Source organism: Dipodomys merriami, unplaced genomic scaffold (genome assembly GCF_024711535.1).
Source record: "Dipodomys merriami isolate MVZ:Mamm:240054 unplaced genomic scaffold, mDipMer1.0.p SCAF_6, whole genome shotgun sequence".
Taxonomy (NCBI): Eukaryota; Metazoa; Chordata; class Mammalia; order Rodentia; family Heteromyidae; genus Dipodomys; species Dipodomys merriami.
In genome coordinates, this window is record NW_027206179.1 from 75,149,845 (window position 1) to 75,161,668 (window position 11,824).

The window sequence follows — 11,824 nt, forward strand, 5'->3', positions numbered from 1 at the left end:
TATTATTGTTGTATAATGATTGAATGAATTTCTGAATTGACTTACTGAATTCTCTTGAAAGGTTTCACCAGAAGTAGTTAGATCAAAATTGTCTCCATCACCTTTAAGAAAGTCTAGCAAATCTCCAAAGCGGAAATCAAGCCCCAAATCTTCTTCAGCTGCCAAGAAAGACAAGAAGACTTCTGCAGTGTCTTCTCCCTTGCTGGACCAGCAGAGGTCAGTGGGGCAATAAATAGTGTATATTTTTCTGAATGCTAACTGGAAAGAATTACTTAGTTGGTTATAAAAATTTACCTCTAATACATTTAGTATTATGTGTAAGCCTTTATTTTAAAAGGTAAAAAAATTACAGAAAACTATTAAATACTGTTATATGTGCATGTGCTTCAGAGTTTTTCAATTTTTAAGAAATGAAATATAGTGAATTTTTCTTGGGTTTATAAACTATATACATGTGTGTTTATACTTTCACTAATGTGTACTGTTACACAGACTGCAATATTGATGTCATCTATTTAATTGTAAAACAAGTACATTATGTAACTTGGCTTGTCTTGGTTTTTTCACTTTACATTTTCTGATATTTATCTACATTGATAGTTTTAGCTTTACTTCATTTTAGTATTCATACTACATACTTTTATTGAACATGTTGCTTTCAGTTTTTAGATATTGTAGAATATATACAATAACTATTATCTCTTGATGTACATGATCAAGAAAAAGTACGCATCGCAGCAGCTGGGCATGTTTAAAATGGTAACAGCTGTCAAAATAAGAGATAATTAGATAGAATTATATGGGGGTTCAACAATAATTTAGCAAGTTTTCATTAAATGTCAATACTATTTATTATTTTAAATTTCACAAGTTAGCTTTAAAAAATAACTAAAGCCTCCTTCCTCTAACATTTGATCAGTTGACAAATGGTGTCCACTTTATAGTGTTCATGCTATATAGTACCATGCCTACACAGACTTTTTTTTAACACATTTTCTATTACCAACCTTCCACCCATTCATGTTACTCATGTTTTTAGGGAAATCTTTAAGGAATATTCTGATTAATGTATTACCATGGAAAATTCAGAGGTTTTCCATTTTATAGAAGGAAATTGAGTTTTTCAGTATGATAATCATACTTTGATCTTTTCTATCTTGGCAATATTTTTGTTTAATCTCCCTCCTACTACAATCTTCTACATTCAATCTGTCTCTATCTTTAACTTAAACTCAAAGTTTTTGAAAAGTTTTCTTATTTCTCCTTACCAGACATAATTTTTATTTCCTTTGTTGTACTTATATTTTGGCTATGACATATGTTTTACAACCTCTATTAAATTTAAGCTCCTTGAAATTGGGATCTTGATGGTTCACTGTACTGTTTTTCCACCTTGATGGTTCACTGTACTGTTTTTCCACCGTGCTGGCTTTGCATAGAGCTTTGCATTGTAATAAGGTACTCAGTAACATTGACTTGATCCTCTTCTTTGTTCTGTTAGTGAGTAAATAGCTCAAAGTGATGTGGAAAAACTTGAATCATGGTGTGATTTGATCCGTTTCACTTATTCTTATCCTTTTGGCTAACCATATATGTGTGTATATTTCTTGTCATTTCTTCAATGAATTGCATACCAGAAATGCCCTTTCTTTCTCTTTGTTTTCTTATATTTTCCATTCATGAAATAATTGAAATTTAATCTCTTTATAGAAAATTTTAATTATTGTTTAGATGAAGGCTTTGTTATTTCTTTCATTTATTCTTTTTTATTGTGTTAGTAACACAATTTTTCACATTGATTTAACTACTATATTTCCTATCTTGCAATAGTTTGTTAACTATTGCACCATAATATTAATAATAGCACAGGAAATCCTAGAAAAGAGTACATTAAAAATATCAAAAAGGAGCTGGATACAGGTCAGTGGCTAAGCACTTTCCTAGCAAGTGCAGCATCCTATGTTTGATCCCCAGTACCAAGAAAGAAAAGACTAAAAAAACACACTTAAAGAAATACAAAGAAAAAAAGCATGTTGAATTATCATGTACTGTTTCTCTTTGCAATTCACATTAATGAGTATGTCAGATAATCAAATTTTAATTTTATTGCTGGATCAAACAGTAAACAAAAAACACATTAAACAGTTTAATTCAGTTTAAATTCAACTGAACATTTCAGCTAATACCAGTAAGTCAATTCAGAGGCAAGTAAACATTTTCATATTGAATGGACATAAAATTACTGTCAAATCACAACTCAAACTTCTCCCTGAAAGTTAGCATTTTTGATAGTTAAGATTCGGTATAGTTGTTAATCTTGAGATATGTGATAGAGTGTTAATAAATATCATAAATCACTATGAGCTGGTGGCTCACACCTATAATCCTAGCTACATAGGTGGTTGAGTGAGATCTGAGGATTCAGAGCTTGTCCACAGCAGGAAAGTCCATGAGACTCTAATCTCCAATTAACCACCAAAAGGTCAGAAGGGGAGCTGTAACTTGAATAGTACAGCCTAGCCTTGAGCAAAAAACTTCAGGGACAGCACCTAGCCCCCTGAATACAAGCCCCAGTACTAGTACTTCTCCCCCCCCCAAAAAAAAAATCATACATCTAATATCTATTCTATCTGCAGTTTTAATCTTAGTTTTTTTAGTTAAGTTTTTCTTTATTCCTAATACAAATATGAATTATGTCAAAAGATATTCAAAACAAATAGATTGGGATGGGAGAGAATCATATCTTGAAAGGTCTTATTGATATGAGAATATGCAAAATCAATGTTGCTTCCTTCCTCTAGAAAATGATGCAATAGGGCTGGGAAGGTGGCTCAGTAGTAGAGTGCTTGCCTTGCATGCATGAGACCCTGGGTTCAATTCCTCAGTACCATATAAGCAGAAAAAGCGGGAAGTGGCACAGTGGCTCAAGTGGTATAGCGCTAGCCTTGGCAGAAGAGCTGAGGGACAAAGCCCAGTCCCAGAGTTAAGGCCCCACTAGTGACCAAAACAAAACAAAAAAACCTAGAAAACAATGCAGTGTAGCATAATTGTTTTTTTTAAGCACATATATTTGTAAAAGTAACGTGAAGAAATTCTCTCTTTAGTAAGTAAGTCTATGAGGATAATCCTGGTTCTAGCAATAGCTAAATCCCAAAATGTCAGTGGTTTAACATAACATTTAGGTTCAGAAGAAACAAAAATTTCTCAAGTGGAATCAAACTAGGTATTTCCAAATATTAGCTGTTGTGCTATACATGAAATTCAGTAACACAGGTACCTTCTGACCATGATTCTCTTTTCTTGGACTTTCAAGAAAATCAAAGAATGGAATATACAAGGAAACTTTATATCTGTAGTCTACCAATTGCCTGGTCTATCATAAGAATCCTTAGAGAATCAGACCTAGACATACACATCCTTTTTGCTCACTTGTTTTTTTTTTTTTTTGGTCGGTTGTGGGGCCTGAACTCTGGGCCTTGGCATTGTCCCTCAGCTTTTCAGCTCAAGGGTAGTGCTGTACCACTTGAGCCACAGTGCCACTTCTGGCTTTTTCTGCTTATGTAGTGCTGAGGAATCGAACCTAGGGCCTCATGCATGCAAGGCAAGCACACTACTACTGAGCTACCTTCCCAGCCCATCCTCACCTACTTTTGACCAGGTCTTGGTCAGTTGGTCACACCTAATTTCGAAATGTATCAGATGTATGGTTCAGCAGTGTGCCAAGGAAAAAAAGATTGGTAAACATAGGCAGAATGTGGAAATTCAGTTTCTGTTAAGAATTCTATTTTTATTTTCATTTAGATAGATATCTAGGAATATAAACACATTGCATTTTAGGTGTATAAGAAGGTTGAGTCATCTCATAAATATTCAATGAGATGATGTATTGTTGTTCTTAGAAATTAAGAATGAAAAATAAATTTTGTCATCAGCTTTTAGTAATTTCTTACTTACCTAAGTGATTGACCCAATCTGTGATAATAAGAAATAAAGATAAGAATCAAGATAGTTAAATTTTCTGCATGCTAATCATAATTCAGATGCTTTTTTTTTTTTTAAATTGTATCAGCAATTTTAAGGACTGTATACTATCTTTTTACATCCAAGGAATATTGAGACTACTGAGGAATATTGAGATTATTTCTTTTTTTTTTTTGGTCCAGTTGTGGGGCCTGAACTCTGGGCCTGGGCGCTGTCCCTCAGCTCTTCAGCTCAAGGCTAGCGCTCTACCACTTGAGCCACAGCGCCACTTCTGGCTTTTTTCTTTTTGCTTATGTGGTGCTGAGGAATCGAACCCAGGGCCTCAGGCATGCAAGGCAAGCGCTCTACCACTGAGCCACCTTCCCAGCCGGAGATTATTTCTTATTACTCAAGGTAATAGGAAATAAATTTCGGATCCAAGATGGTTTCTATTTAAAGAAAATGTTATTCAATTTTATAACTAAGATAGTGGCAAGTAAAAGAAGAGATGGGAATGGCATTGGAATTTACTTGAGAGATCCAGGAGATACAGTAGCTAATAAACTTAAGAAGTTTTGGTCGTAACAGAGATGCAGTGGAATTAAAACTGATGTAATTAAGTGTGGAAAAGGTAGAAGTTCAGAGTCCTCAGCTTGTTTATTGAGAGAAGGTTCTCATTAAATTTTTGTCTAAAGGGCCTTGAACTAGAATCCTCCTGTTTTCTGAGGAGCTAGATACAGAGATACCTGATCAGTTTTGCTTTCTTTATCTACTTTTATAGTGTGAACTTAAAAATCCAGTTGAAGCAGTTGTTTTATTTAACAATAGGCAGTATTTAGAAAAATAAGTAGTAAGTATCAGTTACTAGTATACATCGTAGTTAAAAGTAAAGCAGTGGAAAAGAAGGCTGCTTTTTTTTTTTTTTTTTTTTTTTCTTTAGTCTTGGGGCTTTAACTCATCATGTTGGTGCTCAAGGCTAGCACTCTACCATTTCAGCCACAGCACCATTTTTGGCCTTTTCTGAGTAGTTTATTGGAGATGATAGTCTCACAGATGTTTCTGCCCAGACTGGCTTTGAACTGTGATCCTTGGATCTCAGCCTCCTTGAGTAGCTAGGATTACAGGAGTGAGCCACCAGTGCCTGGCAAAGGCTGCTGTTTTACCTCCCAGACCTGAGGACCGAACTCAGGACTTTGCAGTTGCCAGGCAAGAGCTCTTCCACTGAGCTAACTCCCCAACCCCCTAAGGCTGCTATTTTTAAAAAGCACTTTTTAAAATATCCATTTGGTATTACAAAAATATTTAGACCTGTAACGATAGCTCTTTGTTACCTTCAGGAATTCAAAAGGCAACCAAAGTAAAAAGAAAGGGCCACGTACACCCAGTCCTCCTCCTCCTATACTAGAAGATATTGGTCTGGGGAAAAAATATAAAGAAAAGTATAAAGTGAAAGATAGGATTGAAGAAAAACCAAGAGATGGGAAGGACAGAGGACGAGATTTTGAAAGGCAAAGAGAAAAAAGAGAGAAGCCAAGGTAAGTAAGATTTAAAAATGCTACTTTTGTAGAATCTCAAGTGCTTACTCTGCCTAAGTTTTTAAACATTAGTATGAGTTTTTTGTTTAATTTCCAGTTGTGTATTCTGCTTAGTAGTTTCAATAGTGAGTCATGGATGATTAAGCTTTTGAAATATCAGCTTTTGAAATTTATCTTTGGATTTTTTTTGTTGTTATAAAAACATAAACATTTACCATCTTAACTATTTTAAAATGTATAGTTTGTTAGTACTTAGAAAGTATTGTTAAACCACTACTTCCAGACTCTTCTTTGAGTTACTTGAGTTACTTTGAGTACATACCCAGAAGTGGGATTACTAGATCATAAAATAATTTTATTTCTGTTTTTGAGGAAATTTTTAAGGAACTTACTTTCCATATCAGTTACACAATTTACAAGCCCACCAACAATGCACAAAAGTTTTGATTTCTCCACATCTTCACCAATGCTTGGTATTTTCTGTGTTTTATGGTAACTTGATGATGAATGTAAAGTCCTAAATATCAAAACAGCCAGCACAGACTCTGCTTGGCTCAAGTAGTGATAGCTTCCCCTTCCTAGAAACCTTGAAGTTATGAGCAGTCACCTCCTATGTAGCTCTTACTAGTCAGAGTTTATCAGAGTGAATTCTAAGCTTTAAGTTAGGGTATACAGTCTTTACTGTTTTAAAGATTTTTTTTTCCTTTAGCTACAATTGAGGGTGTTGAGCATGTTTATTGTTTTCCTTCATAGATCCACTTCCCCAGCTGGACAACATCATTCTCCTATATCTTCTAGACATCACTCATCATCCTCTCAATCGGGATCATCTATTCAAAGACATTCTCCTTCTCCTCGGCACAAAAGAACTCCTTCACCATCTTATCAGCGGACTTTAACTCCATCTTTACGACGTTCTGCTTCCCCTTATCCTTCACATTGTTTGTCTTCTCCACAGAGAAAGCAGAGTCCTCCAAGGCATCGCTCCCCAATGCGAGAGAAGGGGAGGCATGATCATGACAGAACTTCACAGTCTCATGATCGAAGGCATGAAAGGCGGGAAGGTGTGCATTGTATTTTAGCTTGGCTGGTCTTTAGGGTTCTTTTGCTTAAATGCTTTATAATTAAAATATTAGACATCCATACTTATTTTAATAGGAAAGGGATGAAGGAGGAATGCTTCATTTTAAGCCTCTGTATCACACAAACTAGGGAAGTTAGAAATGCTTAAAGACGCAGAAATGAAAGGCACAGTATTAAGTACATATAAATGAGCACATACAGGTATGTTAGTTCCTGCCTCCTTTTAAGATATTCTACTGAGTACATTTGGCCATCTTGTTAGAGCTTCTATTTTGATTACTTTGTGTCTTTTAAAGAACAGTGAAGTAGGTCTGGAGGTAGACTACTCTCTTAGAATGTGTGAGACCCTGGGTTCTGTCTGCAGTACTCAAACAAAACAACTCCCAACACTGGTGACTCTAACCTATATAATTCCTGATACTCAGGAGGCTAAGATCTAAGGATCTTGGTTTGAAGCCAGCTTGAGCAGATGAATCCATGAAACTTAGTCTCCAGTTAACCAGCAAAAAGCTGGAACTGACTCAAGTAATGGATCACTAGCCATGAGGGTAGTGGAAGGGAGCAGGAGCCAAGTGAGAGAATGATGCCCTGTGTTCAAACCCCATACACACATAAATACACATACAACACACAAAATGGTGGATGTGTAGATTGGGTCCAGAGAATACACCTATTTTACAGTTTTTGTGTACATGATTCTGGAACCATAACAATATTAACTGTATAACAATATTAACTTACATATAGAATACATGATAGAAATTTAAACACAATATTTATGAAACATTAGTAAGAAGGAAAATTCTAGCTATTAATTTAATTTAATTTAATTTATTTATTTTTTTGGGTCCGGTTGTGGGGCCTGAACTCTGGGCCTAGGCGCTGTCCCTCAGCTCTTCAGCTCAAGGCTAGCGCTCTACCACTGAGCCACAGCGCCACTTCTGGCTTTTTTCCTTTTGCTTATGTGGTGCTGAGGAATTGAACCCAGGGCCTCATGCATGCAAGGCAAGCACTCTACCACTGAGCCACCTTCCCAGCCCCTCTAGCTATTAATTTTAATAAAATATTTAACAACTATATTTGATCAAGAATAAGGTATATATTTAATTACTAGTGAAGATTTTGTATTGCTATTAAACTAATGAAAGAAAAGTAATATGTAATCAGATCTCATAGGAATACTTTTTTGTGGAAAGAAGGACTACAGTATAGCAGAAATCTTTAGTAGATTGGATGTTTCTTTACCTTTCCATGAAAGAAATTGAATAGATTTAAGCAGATGATTATGCCCCTATTTAAATGTCATCTTCTGAAATAAGAATGATTTCAGTAGAAGAATGAGTGAGTAGGTAAAAACAAGAATGTACTTATTAGATGTTTTTGTGAAAATAATGGGGACTTGGGAAAGAAGGATGTGGTACTAACAGTTGACATGAGAAGAAGAGCAGAAACATAATTGTGCACTCAGAGGTCTGAAGCTATATTGGACCCTTGCCTCTTGTTTCTGTCCTTAGCAGCATTTGTGACACCTGGGTATATAAGGAAAGCAACTGGCATTGAGTTAGGGTATTGATATGAGGTCCTAGGGCCTGTGAATTCAAGGTATTTAGGTCCTTGAAAAATTCCATGTATTTCAGCCACCAGGGAAAAGACAAAAGGAGATACATTGATACATTTAAAAGTTTAAGGCATACAGCTGCTACATTTTCTAAAATAGCCTCAGAATATGACTATTCCAGGATATGAAAGCAACTTGCATAAGATCCTGACTAACTACTGGATGCTGGTGGCTCATGTCAGTAATTCTAGTATTTCAGGACTGAATTCAAAGTTAGCGAGGCAGGAAACTTTGTGAGACTATTATCTCCAGTTAACTAACAAAAAGCCAGAAGTAGAGCTGTTTCTTAAGTGATAGAGTGCTAGCCTTGAGCAAAAAAACAAAATCTCAGGGACATCACCCAGGACCAACACAGACACACAGACACAGACACACACGCACATGTACGCACACATGAACCTGAATAAAAGGGTAGGTTTAGTCTTAAGAGTTCTCATTCATTTTTTGGCTACATATTAGATTTTTGTAATAAGCTATGCCTTCCCTAGGCATATCTAACTAAGGATTCTTAGTATACAAATTCCATTGAGATACAGAGTTGAATAACCATTCAGCCTTGGGCCTCTATTTCTTCATATATAATATGACAAGATTGTATTATGTAATCAGTGAGGCCCGTTTATTAAAAAAAATGAAGGATTTATTTTTTCTGTGATACATTATACATTAGGAAATGCTATAGGGAAAACTTCAATAATGGTTGCACTTATCAGTAAGTTAAGCAGCTCAGAAAGATAGAATATCAGAATTAAATACTTTTTTTTTTTTTTTTGCCAGACAGCTACTCTCTAGTGCTTAAATACATTTGAGGTGAACATATATGTTGTAATGTAGCTTAGTACTTGTAGAAGTGATTAATTGTGTGCCTCAGAATCAGAAATTGTTACTTAAAAGCTATACAAGATATGTTCCATTTTTATTTGTTAGAGTTTAGGGTCTCTAAGCAGGAGAAGTTGCTGTTCAAAGTTTTATCCAATTAAAAATACAGTTATCAGGTATCAATAAAATTACCTCTTGAATTTTAATAAAAACATGGTTTAATTTAGTATTTGTCCATGTTTTTGCTTTTGCTGTAAAAATAATATGAATATTGTAAGATTTTTTAAAGCACTATATTAAATAAGCTAGATCTAGTTTTGTGAAACTCTGTAAAGAATTACAGTTTATTTCCAATTGTGTTACAGAGACTAGAAGCAAAAGGGACAGAGAAAAGGACACAAGAGAAGAGCGAGAGTATGAACAGGACCAGAGCTCTTCTAGAGATCACAGAGAAGACAGAGAGCCTCGAGATGGCCGGGATCGGAGAGATACTAGAGACCGCAGGGAACTAAGAGACTCCAGAGACATCCGAGACTCTAGGGAGATGAGGGACTATAGTAGAGAAACCAAGGAAAGCCGAGACCCCAGAGATTCAAGGTCTACCCGGGACTCTCATGACTATAGGGACCGTGAAGGTCGAGATACTCATCGGAAGGAAGACACATACCAGGATGAATCCCGGAGTTATGGCAGAAATCACTTAAGAGAAGAAAGTTCTCGTACTGAAATAAGGAATGACTCCAGAAATGAGTCTCGGAGTGAAATTAGGAATGACCGCATGGGTAGAAGTAGGGGGAGAGGTCCAGAGATACCTGAAAAGGGTAAGGCTTTTCTCTTGTTAGTCAACTGTATCTTCTATATTCCTATAGCAAGTACTAAATTTAAGATTGCTTTTCTAAATGCATTATTTTTTACATTCATTGTTATTATTTTATGATTTTCAGTCAGTTGAATGTATGATCTGAATTTGTGATTTTCCATTTTTTCTTCTCAGGGGGAAAAAGGAATTTGCCATCACCCAAATGACTTTGCATTTATGACTGTCTAAACGACTGAGTCTAATATATTTTATTAAGCTTACTGTATTGATTTAGGGTAAATACCCCTTTATTTACCCTACCTCCAAACACTGCTACAGAGCTACAGAACTCTTTCCATTAGCCTATTGGGCTATCCCTGGTCAATATTCCAGAAAAATCATTTAAGTGTTGACGGTTCCTGAAGTTCTGTAAAATGATTTTTTTAATTAATTAATTAATTATTTTTGAGACAGGGTCTTGCAGTCCAGGTGGCCTTTACCTCCCAATCATCCTGAATGGTAAAATTACCACCATGTCTGACTTCCTGACCCTTTTACATACAAATTCAAAATATTAGTTTTTAATTTTATGAAAAAACTGTTGGATTTTTACCTATAATAGTTTATCAGTTTATACATTTTCTATTAAGGTTTTTCTCATTTTTTTATTCCTGGCTACTGTCTTTTTTGTTGCCATTATAAATGGTATTTATTAGTCAAAAAAATTTTACATCCACCATGGTTAAGAGTTTCAAAAAATCACAAAGATGCATAGTAAATAGCCTCCTTTCTATTATGATCATTCTAGACGTGTGAGCTACTAGCACCTTACCTGTAGCATTTTCATAGTCTTAAATGCTGTTTCCTGATCTTTAATTTCTAAGACATTCCTTGTAGGTATTTACGTACTTTATTCAGGAATATCTTTAATTTTAGGTTTCAAAGCCTTTTATATGGAAAGTGTGGTATGTGTGTGTGTGTGTGTGTGTGTGTGTAAGTGTGTGTTTCTTGAGGAAGTGCTCTCTATTACTTTGAGTTGGTTATTTGTGAGTTTTTAAATTTGTAATGAACTTAGCCTCTTCATCAGAATTGATTTGGTACAGTCTGTAAGATTGAGGCAGAGCCTTGCAGAGTTTTTGCTTTTGCTTTTAGCAGCCCCATACTCATACCCTTTTTCTATTTGTATCATCCCCATTAAAAAGTTCAAATTCTCTGGCTGGGAAGTTGGCTCAGTGGTAGAGCGTTTGCCTTGCATGCCTGAGGCCCTGGGTTCGAGTCCTCAGCACCACATGAGCAAAAAGAAAAAAGCCGGAAGTGGCGCTGTGGCTCAAGTGGTGGAGCGCTAGCCTTGAGCTGAAGAGCTGAGGGACAGTGCCCAGGCCCAGAGTTCAGGCCCCACAACCAGACCCCCCCCCCCAAAAAAAAAAGTTCAAATTCTCTTAAGTAGAGAGATTCATAGAAATTACAGCATGATGTATGGGGTTTTTCTGATGTTAACATGTTACATAACTATGGTATAGAAACAAAACCAAGAAATCAACATTGGCATAACACATAAGGCTTATTCATATTCACTGTTTTTGTGTAACTGTGCATCTTTATTACATGTATAGTCTTATATTACCTTCTCCACAATCAAGACATTGAACTGTATCAAAATTTCCTTGTGTTACTACTTTATAGCTACACTTACCCCTCCTTCTTGTCTGTGACTCCCAATAACCTCTAATATGGTCCTGCATAAGTATTTCATAAATGGAATGCTGTTATTGTCATTGGCTTTTTCTTAATCAACATAATCTTCCTTGAATTCATCCAAGTTGCATGTATCTCAGTAGATGTTCCTTGTTACTGTTGAATACTATCCATGGCACGATTCATGGTATATTCTGCCATAATTTGACTGTTCACCACTGAAAGACATAAGATTTCAAATTTGAGTCTGTTACATATAAAGTTATTATGAACATCCTTTTCCTGCATCTTTTCATAAAAAAATTTCAGGTAACA

At 35.6% G+C, this 11,824-nt stretch overlaps 1 protein-coding gene across 1 annotated transcript in view; it reads left to right on the plus strand.

Moving 5' to 3' along the window:
- The window catches only part of LOC138814333 (zinc finger CCCH domain-containing protein 13), a gene marked incomplete at its 3' end in the record, with an annotated part of 29,229 nt that extends 19,393 nt beyond the window's left edge, over positions 1 to 9,836 (plus strand). The window contains exons 7-10 of the mRNA XM_070003324.1: positions 62 to 216; positions 5,298 to 5,495; positions 6,249 to 6,559; positions 9,381 to 9,836. Of these exons, the coding sequence (XP_069859425.1) occupies positions 62 to 216; positions 5,298 to 5,495; positions 6,249 to 6,559; positions 9,381 to 9,836 (1,120 nt within the window). The remainder of the gene's footprint in view (positions 1 to 61; positions 217 to 5,297; positions 5,496 to 6,248; positions 6,560 to 9,380) is intronic.
- Between the last annotated feature and the right edge of the window lie 1,988 nt (positions 9,837 to 11,824).